At 48.2% G+C, this 18,692-nt stretch overlaps 1 protein-coding gene and 1 pseudogene across 2 annotated transcripts; one reads left to right on the forward strand and one right to left on the reverse strand.

Moving 5' to 3' along the window:
- Positions 1 to 95: 95 nt before the first annotated feature.
- On the forward strand, positions 96 to 11,944 carry LOC129120095 (guanylyl cyclase-activating protein 1-like). The gene is made up of 4 exons (XM_054632401.2): positions 96 to 766; positions 6,771 to 6,920; positions 8,579 to 8,669; positions 9,665 to 11,944. Exons 1-4 carry the CDS (start codon positions 569 to 571, stop codon positions 9,790 to 9,792), a joined length of 567 nt encoding a protein of 188 aa, XP_054488376.1. The 5' UTR covers positions 96 to 568; the 3' UTR covers positions 9,793 to 11,944.
- LOC129120097 (acrosin-like) lies at positions 2,711 to 4,933 on the reverse strand (annotated as a pseudogene). Its single transcript, XR_013182202.1, has 4 exons — positions 4,737 to 4,933; positions 4,307 to 4,566; positions 3,437 to 3,582; positions 2,711 to 3,293 (listed from the first exon to the last, which is right to left on the reverse strand). The product of XR_013182202.1 is annotated as an acrosin-like (transcript).
- Positions 11,945 to 18,692: the final 6,748 nt, after the last annotated feature.

Raw genomic sequence — 18,692 nt, forward strand, 5'->3', positions numbered from 1 at the left:
TCCTCTGTGCTCCTTTGTGTGCATGGAGGTGAGCTTTTTCCCACATAACCTCACTATTGTACTGAGCCACTTCTGTAACACTTTCTGGTCCTATACACTCTGTTATTCAACACATCTATTTGAGAAAACAGATTCTCAAATCCACTTAGAGGAGAAGATCTTTACTTAACCTCACTGCCTACATCTTATGGGCATTTCCTCTTATCTTCATATATAATTATATCAAGGTTAAAAATAAGGTAGTCTACCAAACCAATATAGCTGCCAATGCCAGTGTCTGATTAACCTTCTCACCCTTTCTGCTTTAGCTCCTAAAATAGCAGTGATTTGCTAGATTATCTTGCATCTCCTTTCCATTCTAAGAAGACTGTTTGTATCATTGAAACTTTCTGGTTTGTGGATCAGCCTCTAAGAAGATTAACGTTTATAATTGGCTTGTGGAAGGTTAGATCCCTCACGTAACTGACATTGGTGTTGAGCATGGACAGGAGCAAACGGGCAGTGCTGTGAGAGCCACAGGAGGAAGAGGATCATTCCTGTAGCATCATCCTTCTGACCACCGATACATATGGGAAACAACAGCAGCTCCACCGTGGATGATCTGCAAGCTGTTGAGATCCACCACTGGTACAAGAAATTCATGACAGAGTGTCCTTCTGGACAGCTGACGGAGCATGAATTTAAGCAGTTCTTTGGACTTCGAGGGCTGGATCCAGAGGCCAATAAGTACATTGAGCAGATGTTCCGTACGTTTGATATGAACAAGGTGAGTTCTCTGCAAGGAATTAACTGTCTCGTGCTGCTTAGAAGTGATCCAACTCCTGCGCTTTCAGAGTCTTCATCTTTCTCTTGCAAACATAAAGAACACAAATATTCTCTTGCAAACACGGGTGGGGAAAGCTGCCAAGGGATGCTTATGTAAAGTAGCTAAATGTAAGGAATAAATTAATGTGTACAGGTAATAACACAGATGACATAAACATAAGTGCGCCTGATTATCTAACTACCTTGTGCAAGTTCATATTTGAATTTTGAAAATTCCTTACTGCCAATTATTTGACTTGGCCTTGTTTAACTAGCAAAATGTTAATTTCATTATTCTTCTTACGTGTTCTTATTATTCAAAAATATAGCTGTATGAGATCATGGAGACCACAGGAATCAGACACAGTAGAAATCATTGTAGCATTCACAGAGGAGTAATTTCCAGGTATTTGGCAGCTGAAATTAACACTGCATGGGCAGACAGCGTCTGTGGCTTTCCTTGGTAGGTGCAGCATGAAGCTGGAGCGAGGGGGTGGGCAGTGTTCCTCACTGTGATGGGTGACTGCTGGTAGAAAACAGTAGCCCCCATAATTCCTTTAAGCGTGCAATTGCCCTCACTTTTGCCTGCTTTTTATCCATATGTATTTCAGCCTATGCTTGCAGGCCTATATTCTTAATGACAAAGAAATCTGGATTTATAGCATCCTGGGAAAATTCAGCTTTACTCTCTGTTCCAAGGTTCTGAAATGGAGTCAAGGAGGATCCAGTCACAGAGGCATGACAACCAGGTGGGAAATCACAGAGTTAGTCTTGAAGAGGGAAATCTTAGGGACCAACAAAGAATGTTATTTTGGACATGTGAGACAGCATAAGGAGTTAAGGAATGCTTAGGAATATTATAAAATTCTTAAGCAGAATAGCAGACAGGCTCCATTAGGGCAGCTGAGATCTTGTGGTGGATGTAATGACTGTAAATAATTGTAGACCTCAAAGCATATCTTATCTCATCCCAAAGTCCTCTGTGCCCAGGATGATAATAGTGATGAGAAGCAGTTTCATAAGGTAAAGCAAAACCTTTACAGCTTTTGCACAAGTCTTTCTTTCCCTTCACCTCTCTCTCTTCTTGGGATGTTAAAGGAATTTAAAATTTATTCAATGATGCTGTGCATTCCAGAGTTCTCATGTGAGCCCTGTGTTATGCAGTAAACAGTGTTATAAGAAGGTTCTCAAATTCAGATTTGGCCAGAAAAGCTATAATCTAAATAAAGTGATAGTGATCTCAGGAGGAATGAAGTTAAAGTGTGGCAACTAGTGGCGATGGACCTAGTTAGTCTTAGTCTGTTAACAGTCACTTAATCTAAGATCCTTTTATGAACAAGGGCAAGGAACCAGAGCACCCCGAGGAAAATCCACCCTGTTGTAATACAGACATGATGGATGGAATCATCTGCCCTCTGGACCTTCAGATTTTGAAAACTTTGATGATGACAAAGAGGATAAATTTTCAATATTCTTCTTTTATAAATTGCAATTGTAGCATTATAGAATGGTTTGTGTTGGAAGGGACCTTAAGGGTCATCTCATTCCACCACCTCCCATGGGCAGGGACACCTGCCATTATCCCAGGTTGCTCCAAGCCCTGTCCAACCTGGCCTTGGAGACTTCATGGGCCAGGGCCTCATCACCCCCTGAGTAAAAACTCCTTCCCAGCACCTCATCCCAATCTCCCCTCCTCTAGATTTATCCATTCCTCCTTGTCCTATCATGGCCTGCCCATGCAAAAAGCTGCTCTCCCCCCTATTATAACCTGCTTTACAAGGGGCACTGAGGTTTCCCTGAAGCCCTCTCCGGACTGAAGAATGAATGTGAACAGCACACCAGATGGACAGACAGAGCAGGGACTCTGCGAGCCTGCAAGTGCACTGAGCAGGGCTGAAAACATGGGTAATGGTGAACACAGAAACTTTACTTCAACACCTCAGTCACGTCAGCATCGCTGTGGCCGCAGCACAGCAGCGTGGGCAGGACAGAGAAGCCTCTGGCCCCAAGGCTGCCTTGGAGCTGCCGTGATCCACTGTAGCCCTGGATCCTGCTCATCCTGCTGCTGCTGCTCAGGCTTTTTTGTCCTTCTAAAACAGCAGGAACTCCTGCACCAGATTCCAGAATTGCACCAGGATCTGGTGTGGGAATGCCATGGGCAGTGACGTGCCCGAGGATGTCACTGCTGGTTTCTGGCTGTACTCAGGGGTCAAGTTGATATGTTCTTCTGGTTCCTCTGATTCCTCTGGTTCCTCTGGTTTCAGAGGCTGCTCAGGGGCTGAGGTGACACCTGGCTCTGGTGCTGGACCAGCTCTTTCTGCTGGGCTCTGGCCTGTCTGGAGCAGGATCCAGTTGTAGAAGTGCTGAGTGGAGGTGTAGATCCCAGGGTGCCTGGCTCTGTCACAGCCTCTTCCCCAGCTGTTCAATCCCACCAGCCAGTAGTAATCAGCTTGATTGTCCTTGCAGACGAGGGGACCGCCGCTGTCCCCCTGTGCCAGGAGAGAAGGTTCAGGGACTGTGGGGGGCTGCTGTGGGGAGGGGAGGGGCAGACAGGGGACAGGCTGGGCTGGATGTGGGGGATGAGGGGGTCCCTGCGCTGCCGGGGGCTGAGGGACTCATCACACGCTCCTACCTGGCAGGTGTCGATGCCGCCCTGTGGGTACCCAGCACACAGGTTGCGGGGGTGGATGGCCCCCGCGTACCACCGGCTGCTGTTGCAGAGCTCCGTGTCCATGAGGTGGACCTTGGCCTCCTGCAGCACCATGCCTGTTCCCCGAGCTGTGGGCACAGAGGGGAATGAGCCCCAGCAGCTCGGTACCCATCCCCTCCCCTGCCTAGGGTGAACCCCCTTCCCGGGCCTGGCTCTGCCCCTTCCCCACAGAGCGACATTGTCCAGCTGTGTCCCTGCTGCTGGCCTGGGGAAGGGGCCAGACCCATCTCCCCCGAGGTTTCCCAAGGCCAGCAGGAATTGTTTGGGTGAGCAGGGACCTTACAGCTCATCCCGTTCCGCGCCCCGTCTTGGCGGGGACTCCTTCCCCCAGCCCAGGCTGCTCCGAGCCCGGCCCTGCTGGCGCTGCGCGGCCGGACCCTGTGTGTGCCCAGCCCGTGTCCCTGTCTGTGCCCAGCCCGTGTCCCTGTGTGTGCCCGGCCCGTGTCCCTGTCTGTGCCCAGCCCCTGTCCCTGTGTGTGCCCGGCCCGTGTCCCTGTCTGTGCCCAGCCCGTGTCCCTGTCTGTGCCCAGCCCCTGTCCCTGTCTGTGCCCAGCCCGTGTCCCTGTGTGTGCCCGGCCCGTGTCCCTGTCTGTGCCCAGCCCCTGTCCCTGTGTGTGCCCAGCCCGTGTCCCTGTGTGTGCCCAGCCCGTGTCCCCTGGGTGCTCAGCCCCTGTCCCTGTGTGTGCCCAGCCCGTGTCCCCTGGGTGCCCAGCCCTTGTCCCCACGGTGCCCAGCCCTTGTCCCCAGGGTGTCCAGCTTGCCCTCAGAGCACACATCCTGTTGGGAACTCACCTCTGGCAAAGTTCCAGCCGGCGATGTAGCAGGATTTCAGCTCCGAGACCCTGAGCGAGGCGTCGGGCACACAGCCCAGCTGGATGTAGTCGCTGCACTCCACGGGCTGGTCCAGCTCCACCAGGGCGATGTCGTTCCTGGCCGTGGCAGCCACATAGTGCTGGTGCACCAGGAGCCTCTGGATGCGTCTCACCACAGCCTCGGGGCCCATCTGAGTCAGATCTGTGGCCCCGATCACCACATCCCACATGGAGATGCCCCTGGGGAGCAGATGGACAGAGGGGTGACAGGAAGCAGAGCCACAGGCTGCAGCAGGCCCAGCATTTCCCGGCCTTCTTCTTCCCCAGGTGGGCAGGGAAGTGGCCCGTGGTGCTGTGAGCTGGGCGCCTGCCCGTGCTCTGGGGACATCTCTGTCCTTGCTGTCTCTTACCCGGCCCTGGCGAAGCAGTGTGCGACCGTGAGCACCCACTGGGAGCTGAGGAGGACACCCGTGCACATGTGCCACGTGCCGTTCTCCCAGGTGGCCTGGATGCTGACAATGCCAGGCCAGGCCCCTGGCTGGACACTGGTGCCACCCACATGGGACGTGCCAGCAGCAGAAGTCACGGAACTGTGGTCAGAGGCCATGGGCCGGAGCCTGCAGGTCCTTCTGTAACACAAAGCCATCACTGTTCTGCTTAGTAGCTGCTGCTGCTCAGGCTGAAAGTCCTCTGTCGTCCCTTCCTGCCCAGTGTTGAGTGGCAGGAAGACTCAGGACCACCGAAGGGCACATCTGTCCCCCTATGCTACTGCAGCCCCATAGACAGGTTATGCCAGCAGCTGGGCACTGGCCAGGAACCAAGGCTCCTCCTCCAGCAAGTGAGGCTGGAACACTGTGGTGTGGGTGTGGGGAACATGTGGGGCCCCTACATGGAACCTCCCAGAGCCTGGAACCACTGACCTGCAGGTGTCCCAGGTGCCCCACACAGGCCCGGCCAGGGCCAGCAGGATGAGCAGCCCCAGCAAAGCCATCGGCACCAGCGCAGGTGGCAGAGCCAGAGCAGAGGTGTCGCTTCCAGTGCGGCCACTGCCACAGCACCCACAGCCTTCGTGGTGCTCACAGTGCCCAGGCCAGGGCCGCTGTCACAGAGGGGCTGGTTCTGAGTGCTGGGCATAGCAGGGAGGGGCAGCACAGAGTCATAGAGACGTGGAATGGTCTGGTGGAATGGACTTTATGACCACCCAGTGCCACCCCTGCCGTGGGCAGGGACACCTTCCACTATTCCAGGGTGCTCCAAGGCCTGTCCAGCCTGGCCTTGGGCACTGCCAGGGATCCAGGGGCAGCCACAGCTGCTCTGTGCCAGGGCCTGCCCGCACTCACAGTCAGAAATTCCCTCCTAACACCTAATCTAAATCTACCCACCTTCAGCTTAAGGCCATTTCTCTTGTGTCCTATCACTACACGCTCTTGTCCAAAGTACCCCTCCACCCCTCCAGCCTTTTTCTAAGCCCCTTTTAAGTACCGGAAGAGGCACCAAAGTCTCCCTGGAACCTTCTGTTCTCCAGGCTGACCAACCATAACTCTCTCAGCCTGTCAACCCTTCTTCCCACCCTGAATGAATATTTTAAATGTGGTGATCCTTACTGTAAAACAGCAGTGCTCTGCTAGTTAGCCTACATTCACCTTTTACATATGTTTATTTGCATCCATTTCAGAAAGGCACCTGACTTTGATTAAGTACCTTAGTAATTGAAAGTTTCATTTTTTTGCTCTGTTATTTCTTGAAGAATTATTGTTATTCAGAATCTTTGATGTAGATATGTGTTTTATTTGTAGTTTGTTTTTAACAGCTTCACATTTTAGTCAGCTTTAAATCTAGGGCCAATGAACCTTTACTAACTGGCATTTTTCTTGCAGAAGAAACAAGAGCCTTTTGACTTTCTTTGTAAAGCCAAGAAATTAAATATTAAAAACCTAAATACTGAACATTTTTTTCAGTGATTAAATCATGCTCTGTGTATTTTACAAAATATCCCCAGTCACATTATTTTCCACAGAATGGAGAAGAGATCTATGGCTTAGTGGAATAGCACAGTTTCCCACAAAGGCAGAATAAACTAGTACAGAAAACCTGCAGCCCATGGGCTGGGCTCAATGTTCTCTCCCAGCAGGCCAAAGGCAGTCAGCTTTGGTGTACAGAGGGGGCTTTGTTCATGCTGACAACCATGTTCCTTCACTGCAGGTGGTGAGCAGAGGGGAGTCTCTGTCTAATAGATCATAACTTTAGGAACCCAGGTATTTAGTAGCTAGAGAAATAACATGTGTCTGTGCACTAAAGATTTTTCCTAAGTCAAAGTCTCTTGTGCCACTTGTTGGCCTTTCTCTTTCAGCTGTGAATCTAAAGAGCAATAAGGTGAAACAACTCCCGTGCATTAACTCCCTCTGTTTACTCCTGTCACAATTTGGGGGTTTTTTTTCTGACAGGATGGATATATTGATTTCATGGAATACGTGGCTGCCCTCAGCCTCGTTCTCCGAGGGAAGATGGAGCAGAAATTGCGGTGGTATTTCAAGCTCTATGATGTAGATGGCAATGGCTGCATTGATCGACATGAACTGCTCAACATCATCAAGGTGAATCTCCAGGGGTCTGTGCTCTTGCCTCTTTCCTTAAAGACAAATCACACAAGTAAGACCTTTGCTGTTTCCCCTATGGATGATCATGGATGAGACCTTTAAAAGCATTCCTTCTCTGAGCAGAATTCCCCATCACCGTATAATGAAATGAGCAGACTTAGACTCTTTATTACCACAGCTTATGTTACAACATAGCTAACCATAAAATTGTTTTAGTTGCCTGTGACCTATATTGCACTTTCCAAGGTTTCAGACCTTGTGACTGTCAGTTGCTGTCTCTGCAATGTGTGCTTCATATGTCCTTTCCCCCATGAGAAGTTGGAGAGCTACTCCCAGTTTGCTTTTTAGAATCAGTTCCTAAATATCAACATAATAAAACATTTCTGACTCTGGTGAATAGCCTGAAGAAAAAGGATTGAGAATTGAAAGGATTGTGTGCAAATAGCTGTTGTGGATGAGGTTGGGATTACGAGCATAAAGATCACTATATATATCTCAGAATTAATTGTGCTGCAAATTCAGATTATTTTACAGATAATGGGAAATTACCAAGGTAATTGCAGGAAAGATTCAACAACCCTCAATAAATAGCATTTCTGAATATGAAATGTCATGAAATTGATTTGATAAAGAAGCACTAATAAGATGTTAATAATGCATTCTCATCTGTATAAGAATTTTAGAGCTGGGTATCAAAGAGACCTGACCAATACCTGTAGTAATATACAGCCTCCTACTAGTAGCTTTAAATAGAAATACTCAGACATTACAGTGAAGCAACAGATAGCAATAGTTAACACAGAGTTCTTGAGAAACAAATTCTGGGGCCAACAACTGGTGGCAAAAAATTTATTGTCCTTTGTCTTTTTTTGCCTGTAGTTCAGTGTCATTTTTGGTAACCTTAGGAAATTGCTGAGATGATGTAAGTTTCAGTAAAATAGCATTTGAAAAAGAATGAATAAAATGACCAAATATCAAAGGGTAAAAACTAGAAAATAAATAGTCTTAGAATCAGTATAAGGGGTCTGAAATCACATATTTCATGGGCATCCTTAAACAAAGGAAATAAGTAGCATTGAAAGAAAAGAGAACCCTGCACTATGTAGTTATGAATAAGAATTGTAGCCAACACAAGTGGACAAAGCTTAAAGTTTCTCAAGATGATAATGAATTTCCAATGACCTTTAGGGAGAAGCCAGACACACAGGAAGTATGTAAATGGAAATTGTGAAAGTAAGAATAGAAATAAATTACCACAGCATATAACAAAGGAATTTCATAATGTTAATTGTGGAAGATGTTTGACAGTGTTTCTGAGGCTTGCTGTATGATAGGGTCACAAAGTGGGACAAAGTGGATCAATTAGGTGGATTCTGATTCTGCCATTTCTGCATCACCTAAACTGTACCTAAGCAGAATTAGGCCAATCCTCTGAGTTTTGCTGCTCATTCCGTGCTCCAGAGCCATGCTCCCTTTTTGGCACCCTTCAGTGCCATCCATAAGGCCTGATGATTTGTGCTTTGTTTTCCTGTGGTACTGGTTCATTTTTATGGGGAAGGTACCAGATGTGACTATTTTATTTTGAATCAATGCTGACATGTGGAATCAGTCTGGGAGTCATCAGGCAGCTGCTTACTCTTGCTCTTTTATTTTAGGCTATTCGAGCTATTAATGGTGGTGACCATGAAACAAGTGCAGAAGAGTTCACCAACCGAGTCTTCAACAGGATTGATGTGAACGGCGATGGTAAGGTTCCTGCCTTTGTCGTCCAGCTTAGACAGTCTTTTCTACAGAGTAACATCCTTCTACAGAGTGACTTTTCCTTTCTTGGTTGAACTTTAGGTCTCTTCACTTCATATTTTATTTCTATTTGCATTCTCAGCCAGTAATGCGTTCTCCATGGACCAAAAGGATTTTTCTCTTGGCATTATACATAATCAGTGTGACAGGATTTGTTTCCTGTACTGGTCTCAGCTTTGTTCTGTCCGCATGAGTTTCATAGTGGGGTTTTGGAGTGGTGTTTTGTTTTCCTTTTTGTATGTTGCTGTGTAGCTCATGCCAGTTAGAAGTGGGAAATATTATCAAATGGCCCCAGCTGTTCCTAAGTACTTCAGTATGGAAAGGAAGAACTGCAATTTAATGTTGAAGTTCAGAGTTTCTTCACTGGGTCTGCTGCAGGCAGTATAGCAAGAACATGAAGTGCTCAGTCAAAGGTTGGTCAAGTGTCACCGTGGTCCCTGTATGTCCCCAAGAGGTATCTCTTTTCCTTGCTACTTCAGGGGCTCATTACTTCCTGACAGGCTCTTTCGTTATTCCAGAATAACTCTGCTGAGCTGATTCCCTGTGCAAGGGCTTTTTGGCCTAGGACATAAAAATTTGTTTCTGTCTGTCACAGCCTCCTTCTGTCAGTTCCTTTATCCTTGAAAACCAGCAACTATAGGGCAGGTTAGTATTACAACAGATTGAGCCAAAAAGAATGCTATGATCTCACTCCTTAGGTACCCACTTCTATTGTTCTTTCTTATATACCTCTTCCCTTGTATGGGGAAAAAAAGGGAGCAGGTGTTGTCTGGATACTGGGGATGTTTCATAAAAGCTTAAGAAGACTTTCTGAGGTCTTTAGGACAGTGCCTTGGAACAGTGGTTCTAAGTATATAGTAAGTGGTCTCTAAAGTTAGATTACTGTACTCCTTTTCCTGTCAGATGTGGATTCTGATGCCCTTTATTTGTGTCTGACACAGGTGAACTTTCTCTGGATGAATTTGTGGAGGGAGCAAGGAAAGATGAGGAGTTCATGGAGGTTATGATGAAAAGTTTGGACCTGTCACACATTGTGGCCATGATAAACAACCGTCGGCATAGTGTATAAATCAAGCTGGGAGAAAATGCTGTGCCAATAGACAGAAGGGTGTCACAAGGAAGGAGAGACAGCATTTTTCAAAAGAAAATTTCCATAAACATGAATATGGAAGTGGGAACAGAAAGACACTGCTATATTTTTGTATCTGAGTGCATGTTCCTATACAAATACTGAAGCTTAGCCACATAAATGCAAGGCAGGTTCAGAAAAACTGAATCTGGGTGGCAGTATTTGACTTGTCTTTCTAAAATTTAAAGGCCAAATTTCAGGACACAAATTTCCTTTTTATTCTGTGTCCCAGATTATCAGTTTGAAATGGACTAAAGGTAACATCAAGTTTGTGAAGAGCGCTAGCAGAACTGGGTGGTGGAGTGTGGAGGACATATTATGACATAGAAAAGAAGAATTTCAAACTGTTATTAATGTAGGGAACGAACAAAAGAATGTAACCTGCACTGTTCTTCTCATGGTATTGGTTCATAAACACCAGCTTGGTTTACCAGCACACCACATGTGCTTGAATTTGGTAGTCTCTACAGAAGCAGCTTTAGACATAAGACCACAAGAACTGAGAGAAAAACCAGTCTGGCAGTGACAAATCTGCGCTCAGCTGCAGCTCTTTGAGCTTTCTGTGATCAAAGAATTCTAGCAAACAAGTCAACAGTTTGGAGCAGCTTCTGTAACCAGAGAAAATATGCTACTCAGTTTCCCAAAGTAGAAGAATTACTTGAGAGATCATATATTTTATATACTCATGGTCCTACTTATTCTCATCTCATACAACTGAGTTGCTGGGAATGTTCAAGGCCACACTGAGCAAGGCTTGGAGTAACCTGATTTAGCCCCATGGCATGGGGCTGAAGCAAGATGATCTTTGAAGTCCCTTCCTACCCAAACCATTCTGTGACTCTATAAATGAAGTATTTGAAGATGATCCTAATATTATTGCCTCACACACCCTTCATTGGTCATTCTTCTTGTTCTTGAGGAGACAATCTAATTGAAAGAAACAACTCACCAAGGTGACTTGTGAATTGTGCTGTTAATGTGAAGGCTGGAGTGAAGCTGATACTCTGGATCAGTGCTGCCATAAATGACTCTGATTTTATACACGATGGGAAGAGTGATGCAGCATGGATAGAAGCTCAGCAAACTGTGTCTTGTTCGCTGTTCGTTAGATAAGGTCATGATCAGAAGCTCCTTTGAATCTGGGAAGAGAACCAAAAGGAGAGAAGAATGCAAGAAATGTTCAATGGAGTGCCTATGCCATAGCTGGCATGTTTTTCCTGTGCAGGAGGAAGAATGTGCAGACCTGTAACAAAACTTTAGATTGGACTTATTCTTGCTTATATTTAGGCTTCTGTGATGTTCATATGTGTATGGGTTTGCACGGCAAGGTCCTGGTAGCAGGGAGGCTACAGGAATGGCTTCTTCTTTGAGAAGCTGATGGAAGCTTACCCCATGTCTGGCAAAGACAATGCCAGCCGGCTCCAGGATGCCACTGGCCAAGCCTGAGACCTTCAGCCATGGCAGTAACATGTCTGGGATAACATATTTAAGAAGGAAAAGTTGTTGGGGAGAAGCAATTGCAGCCAGAGAAGTGAGGACTATGTGAGAGAAACAGCTCTGCAGACACCAGAGTCAGCTAAGAAGGAGAGGGAGGAGGTGTTCCAGGTACTGGAGCTGAGATTTTCCTGCAGCCCATGATGCAGGGCGTAATGAAGCAGATTGTCCTCCTGGAGCGCATGGAGGTCTGCAGGAGGGAAGCACAAATCTACCTGCAGCCTGTGGAAGAGCCCCATGTTGGATCAGGTCCTGGAAGGACCTATGGTTCTGTGGAGAGAAGGTTTCCTGGCAGGACTTGTGACCTCACAGGGGACTCACTTTAAAGCAGTTCCTGAAGGACTGACCCCAGGGAAGGTACCTCACACAGGAGCAACTCGTGAAGAACCACAGCCCATGAGAAGGACGCATATTGGAGAAATTAATGGAGAACTGATCCTGTAGGAGGGATCTCATGCTGCAGCAGCACAAGGACTCCTCTTCCTGAGGGGGAAGCAGTGGCATGAACTGACTGTAACTTCTGTTCTCATCTTCTTGCACTACTGGTGGGGAGGAGGTAGAGAATGGGGAATAAAGTTAATCCTGCGAAGGAGAAAGGGATGGGGGAAAGGTGTTTTAAAGACTTTACTTCTCATTACCCTACTCTGATTTTTATTGGTAATAAATTCAATTAATTTTTCCCTCTGATGTCTCCCTGTCCTTATCTCAGCTCATGAGCTTTTTTATATTTTATCCAGCTGGGGAGGGAAGTGATTGATAGAGAGGCTCTGGGGGGCACCTGCCATCCAGCCATGGTCCACAGCGGTATTCTAACAAAGTGTCTGGGCTTTCACTGAAGGGAAGACTTAGTAAGGGGCATTTAGTAAATACTGTCATTGGAGTGTGAAAGAGTGAGTGATCATGTTTAGAGTAGCTACCAACAGTTTTCTAGGCAGGCTCATGCTCCAGGCCCTAGTGGCACATGCATGTCTGCAGTCTTAGAGCTTCTGCAAGGAATCACAACCTCATGGTTGGAGAACTGTCATGTGAAAAGGGAAGATTTCCTTGACCCTTAGTATTTAATTTGTCTGTCAGTGCCCCAGGAAAGCTGAGACCTTTGTGCCTGACCAGTCTGTCAGTGTCCTGTTACAGGGACCCTTTGTTGAGCAGTCCTGCTGGATTGGAGGGGAGTCTGACTGACTCAGGGAAATAGGCCAAGAGCATAAGGGAGACCCCTCAGCAGGTCTTCCCACTTTATGACCCCTCAGTAGGACTTCTTATTTGAATATGTTACCTGCTGCTGGCAATTGCTAGCATCCATGAAGGAGTCCCACCTTGGAATTTTATGGAACAATTTATGGAACTATACTCTTTATAAATATAAAATTGTGGCAGGTTAAGGTTCAGGGATTGTTGGTGATGGTATCTGTCAGTGATAGTATTTGACTGCAAAAGCTTATTCAAAGCAGTATCCAGACAAGCTGTAGTCCCCAATAAAAATATTCAGCAGGCAGAGTGCATTTCTAACCCAACAGGCGTTCCTATGGGGGAGAAGGCAGGTTCAGCCCATTGACTGATCCCAGCAGTTATGATGGAGCCTTCACTAACTTTTTCTCCATTCTTGGCTTAGTTTTATAGTATTTCTTTATATTTAGGTGAAGCTGGAATGACTCTACTCATGCATATATTTGCTACTGATTGCTGTAGAATCCTCTTACTTCACTTTCAAAGATACAGTCAAAAAAACGTTTAGAGCTCATGCCCAATGAGAGGTTGTCGTAATTTGGAGGCTGTTAACTTTGGGATGGAGGTGTGCATTAATATTACAATTAGGCTAGAATGAACCACATTCATTTGAGGAAAGCGATTTTGCCACGTTTCTGGCTTGGCAGCAAGACATCTCTCTCACAGCTGCTATGCAGTTAATCAGCTTCAAAGTACCATCAAGTTGCTGCCAAGGATTTTGGCAGAGCCTGGTCGTGGTATCTCCATTCCACTGCACCCCCCTTAGCAGGTGCTTATGGTTGTATGGGGGATCATTGTGGAGCATGCCAACCCAGTTCCATCCTGGGAACAGCATCTGTATTTTACCCTAAAATTTCTGTACCGTTATAACTCCTGTTAGGATATAAATGTAACTTAGTTTCCTCTGATTTTACCCCCCATCATCTTTCCATACAAACGTTGCTCCACTGTCCAGAGGATTATTGTGAGCAGATGTGAGCTCTGCTGTCCCTTTGGACTGAGAAAGACAGTGTTTTTTTCCCAAGTTCCTTTTGAACCTGTCATGCACCTGTTACAAGTCTTCAGTCTCCTGCAGTTTTGTGGGTCAGTCATGTGTAAAACAGCACAACTGGCTGGCATGCTCTGCTCATGAGGGGAGACAAGAATCCCTCTGCTCACACCAGACCTGCAGCTGCCAAACCTCACCAAAGCACCTGAGGAGCCCCCAAGGATTGATGGCACAGAGGGAGCTGATGGAGGACAGCACAGCAGGCAGCCTGCCCCCCATCTGGCTGTGAAGAAGGCAGGGCTGGGAACTGTCAGCAACATCCCACCAGGTCTGGCTCATGGTGCCACCCCGAGGGCTTCCCCTGCCTTTGGGTAGTCCCAGCTGCTGCAGCTCACGGGACAGAGACTCAGTGTCTATACTGTGCTTGGCTGCACTGGAGAGGACGAAGCCAAGGACAGCAATGGTTGCCTTCACATCCCCTGACTGCAGACGGGAGGGAGGGCAAGCTCTGTCACCTTGGGAAGGCCATCGGCAGATTCATTGCTGCCCATCTCTGGAGCGTGGCTCCATCGGGGGATCGTGGTAAGGACAGCAGTGCTCACCTAACTTTGCACCTGAGGTCAGTAAGCTTCAGGATCTTGTCATACTGTGGGAGAGCAGAGCTTCACAGTGAACACCAGCTAACACACTCACTACCGGTGTTAACACTAACAATTCTTACCTAAATATTAATACGGATTAATTATTATTAATACGGATTAATGCAGATCCCCCCGTGCCGCTCAAGCAGCGCGGCCGACAGCGCCGGAGCTGCGGCTTTGCCGGCATCGCGCTGAGAGCGGCCCCCGCTCCGTGCCGGGCCGTCCCCGCCGTCTGTGCCGCTCCCTCTCTCGCTGCCCCTGGCCCGTGACAGCGAGGCTGGGCAGGAACCTCAAGCCTTCTGGGGGCTGCCCCCCCTTTCTTGTTGCAGCAGAATCCCTTGCTGGGGCTATGCACGTGTGGGAAGGGCTTGGGGGAAGCGCTGCGCTGCTGTCCGGGGCAGTCGGCTTCGTTCGGAGCCTTCTTTGGGGGTCAGGGAAAGGCGGGGTGAAGACTCGGGGCTCTGATGCCGTTGGGGGCACCCCAAGGTGCCCGGGAGAGGGAGCCCCACGGCGGTGCAGGAGCAGGTGGGGGGCGGGCGAGGGGCGGGGGTCACGCTGGGTGCCGTCCCCCAGAGGGACCCAAAGCTGCCACCAAATGCACAGGGAGGGGTGAGTGGGTGTAGGATGCTAAAACCTGGCAAGGCATTCGGTTTTCTAGGTATTGCTAAAGAATAGGAATTGGTCTCTAAACTCAGCTGGGGAGAAACCCTCTCTATGCACTCATTTGTTTACAGGAATGTAGAAGGTTCCGACTGGAGATGCGTAGTAGTTCTGAAGATATTGCCGTGAGGTTTTGATCTAGGAACGGACCGAGCTGTGCCCTGGAACCCTCAGAACAGCTGCAGGGGCTGAAGGCGATAGAAAGGGCTCTCTGGCACCTTTTGCCTCCGTTCTCTGCCAGCGCCCAAAGCGTGTCGCAGTCCCGGAAGAGGCGCTTGTCATCCCGAGAGCCAAAAGGAAGACGTGTAAAATCCCAGCTCTGCCTTGTGTTTCGTGTGGGTTTTTTACTTCGTATTGATGTCATTCCAGAGAGCAAGGAAAGAAGAAATGTGACCGGCTCCCACTATTACTGTGTGAAGGCTTTCTTGAAAGGCTGCTGTATTTCTATTGTCTTTTTCCACTCCAAGCTTGACTTTTGCCCTCGTTTTTCGAGCTCTGCTGCATTGGGTGTCCCAAGGAGGGCGGGGTTCCTCAGCAGGGCTCTTAGGAGGCGGCGCTGATTCTGCTTTTTCTGCAGGCGTCTCAAAGCGTGCTACCAGAATGACAGTTTTGTGCACTGGAAAGCTTTCCCTCAGTGCCATGAGCGCACGTCCGTGTCTGAATTGTGGAAGCAGACGGACTAAGAACAGCCAGCACCCGGAGCAGATTTCTGTTGGCTCTGTGTCTGTGAGAAGCGGGCTGTGTGCTGGACGGGGAGAGGCGCTGTTGGAGAGTGGCATCAGCGCCAGGTGTGAGCTGTGAGGATGATGGGGGGCTCGGAGCAGCGCCAGGTGTGAGCTGTGAGGATGATGAGGGGCCGGCTCCTGCCGGGGTTGCGAGGCTGTTTTAGGGGAAGGCTTCGCCTCAGCTCCCTTTTGCATGGAGCTGCTGAGTAGAGGGGTTCATGGGGGGCTCCCGGGGCTGTCTCATGGAAGGACTGCGAGAGCTTCTCGCAGCGTCTGGGCGAACACCTGGATACGCGCTTGGATCCGCGGAGCATCGCTTCAAGGAGGTGCCGAGGGACGAATCTTTGTGCCGGGAAGCAGCAGCCGAACGGGTGAGCGCGTGTGGATTTGGAGCGGGGACTTTGGTCCTTTCCCTTTTCAATTGGATCTTGGCAGTCCCCCCTCCCCGGTTCCCCAGGAACAAAAAGGGAGCTTGTGAAGACAAAAGAAATGAAGGAGAGGCAAGCAGCTACTCTCCTAATATTGTCTGTGTTGGAACTGGGGGGGATCCGCTTTCGCTTGCGGTTCCAAGGATGTCGGTTGAAGGAAAAGCTGCCTTTTCCCGGCTGTTAGGGGTATCCCAGGGGTGACAGGGAATCCCTGCGTTCCATTTGAACGGGAATGGGCAAAGTATTGTTGTCATCGGATGGCTTTGATTTGAAGGTAGCCAGCCCATTTTCATCATCCTAAGGTTTAAAGGGAGGGGACAGCGCTGGTGTCCCTCCTTTGCAAGGGTTTGAATGGAGGTCAAAATCCCCCTTTGCACATGGCTTGAAGGATTTCATTGGAGGAAAGCCCCTTCTTTTCTGCTCTCCTAGGGGATGAACTTGAAGGGGAGAAGCCATTTCTTTGCCCTTGTTGAAGCGAGGTGAGCGCCGCCCGCGGCGTCAGTTTCGGGGTTGAGTTGCGGGAAGCCGCAGCTCTGGCGGCGTTTGCAGGGCTGCAGTCGGGCTGTGCCGCTGCATTTGAGGGCGCTTCTTGTGGCCGCGGCCCGGGCCGGAGCGTTGCCGCTCGGGAGCGCTGCCGGCCCGGGCCGGGCGGGTGCCGAGGCGCACGGGGAATTTGGCGCGGCAGCGGCGGAGCCGCTTTGCCGGTGCGAGCCGCCGTGCGGAGCCGAGGGCAGCTGGCGCCGGGCCGGCCAAGGGCGGCAGAGGCGGCGCGGGCGCTGCTGCGCCGGCCCGGCCGGTGCCGGCCGCTCTGTCCGCTCCGGGCGCGGGGCTCGGGCGCCGCCGGGGCCCCCCGGGCAGGGGGAGCGGGCGGGGGCGGGGGGGTCTCCGGGGCGGCGCCGCCCCTGCGCGCCGGAGCAGCCGCCGGAGGAGCCGCTTTGCCGCCGGGAGCCGCGCTCCGTCCGGGGCCGGCAGCGCGGGGTTGGGCTGCCGCAAGTTCTTGGGTGTCGTGGTTCGGAGGTGGCTTTGTAGGGATCGATCGCACGGGTTTGTTCTGGTCGCAGTGGGTGTGCGCTAAGGGCTATGGCGTTCTTCCTGACCGGTACGGTTCTCGGTTCTTCGGGTGGTGACGATAAAGGTTTGGTTTGAATCGAGTTCTGTAGTCGGATATTTTTTTTTGCCGGGCTATTCTGTTTTTAAAGGCGTGCAATGGTTTCTACGGGTCGTTGCGTGAAGCAGCGGCTCGGATTTTAACTCTGTCGCCGTGGCTTTTATTAGCGTGGGCGTGTAGCGTTTGTTTCGGTGGGTTCGAGGTGGCGTCGTGTCGTTAATAGCAGCGGGGTTTTTAAAATCTCTCTAATTGCGTTTGTGTTTCTCGTCTTCCAGGGCTTTTATTTCTTTGGTTTGCTTGATTGTAGTGTACGTTTTATTGTGACGGATCCTTTGGGAGATCTTGTCAATGGTTACGTTTCTCTTTCGGCTTTGTGTTTATTTCTGGGTGGTATTTTTATTTTGATCGAATGAGGCTCTATGGGTTTATTCTTCAGTTGGGAATAATTTTTTTGAGGTAAATTAAAGTTGCTTTGGTTTGGGGGACTTTTGTTTTACAAATGTATTTTCTTTTGGTTTTTTTTTTCTTTTTTTCTTTTTTTTCTTTTCGTTTCTTGTTGTCCTTTGACGTATTTGGTGGTTATTGATCAGTTTTATTTTTGGGAACGTGGGTATTTATATGGTGGGTCTTTTTAAGTAGGGTTTTTTTTTTTGGGTAGTTATTTTCTTATTTTTTAGTGGTTGAGATTTTTTGGTTTTTTTCTATTTCGTTCATTAGTTCGCTTTCTAAAGTTCTTTTGACAGAGTATTGCTTATTCTTTGAGTTAGTGTAGATGTAGAACTTCGGTTAGTTTTTAAAATAACGTTCAGGGTCAGTGGCACTGATTGGAGTTGAGCGAGTTGGTTTGGGTTTTTTTAGAGGTTTTTGTGATTTGCTGCGTGTGTTTCTCCAGGGTTTTCTTTTCGTTTGGTTCCATTTTTCTGATGTGATGAGAACTGTTAGTGAAAAGAGTGTTGTGTGTTTTTTTCGCTGGCAGTCGTTTGGCTGGTGGAGGTATCTTGATGGTTTTGGAAGACATTGGTGGGAATTCGATGCTGTTTGTTTTGTCATTGCATTTAGGAATTGGATTTTAAATGTAAAATTCTAAGGATAGCTATCTTTAAACAAAACGAGTAGATGTGTAGAAATGGGAATCAACTTTTATTTTGATCTATTCGATCTCTATTTAAAATTTAACAGGTAACTTAAGTCATGATATATTCCAATAAGATATTGTATTTTTCAAAGAGCATTGTGTATGTTGATAGATATATCAATAGAGATGCTAAATATAAACACAGCTCAAAGGAAATTTTAAATCTAGAAATGTGTTGCGAATCTATGCAGATATATATATATATCAAATGATTAAAGGATTGTAAATGTAAAGTGACATAAATCCATACAACACGTAATACAAGCGATACCGTATATATCTTATGATGGTATATTATAGGAAACAGCTATAAATCTAGTACATCGCTATGATATAATATCTAAAACCTTATAGATATGGTAACTGTAAATACAACAACATTATTAAAAGTAGTTTAAAAGAAAGGATGGTTTTGTTTTTTACTTGGCAAAAGCAGG

Source organism: Agelaius phoeniceus, chromosome 5 (genome assembly GCF_051311805.1).
Source record: "Agelaius phoeniceus isolate bAgePho1 chromosome 5, bAgePho1.hap1, whole genome shotgun sequence".
NCBI lineage: Eukaryota > Metazoa > Chordata > Aves > Passeriformes > Icteridae > Agelaius > Agelaius phoeniceus.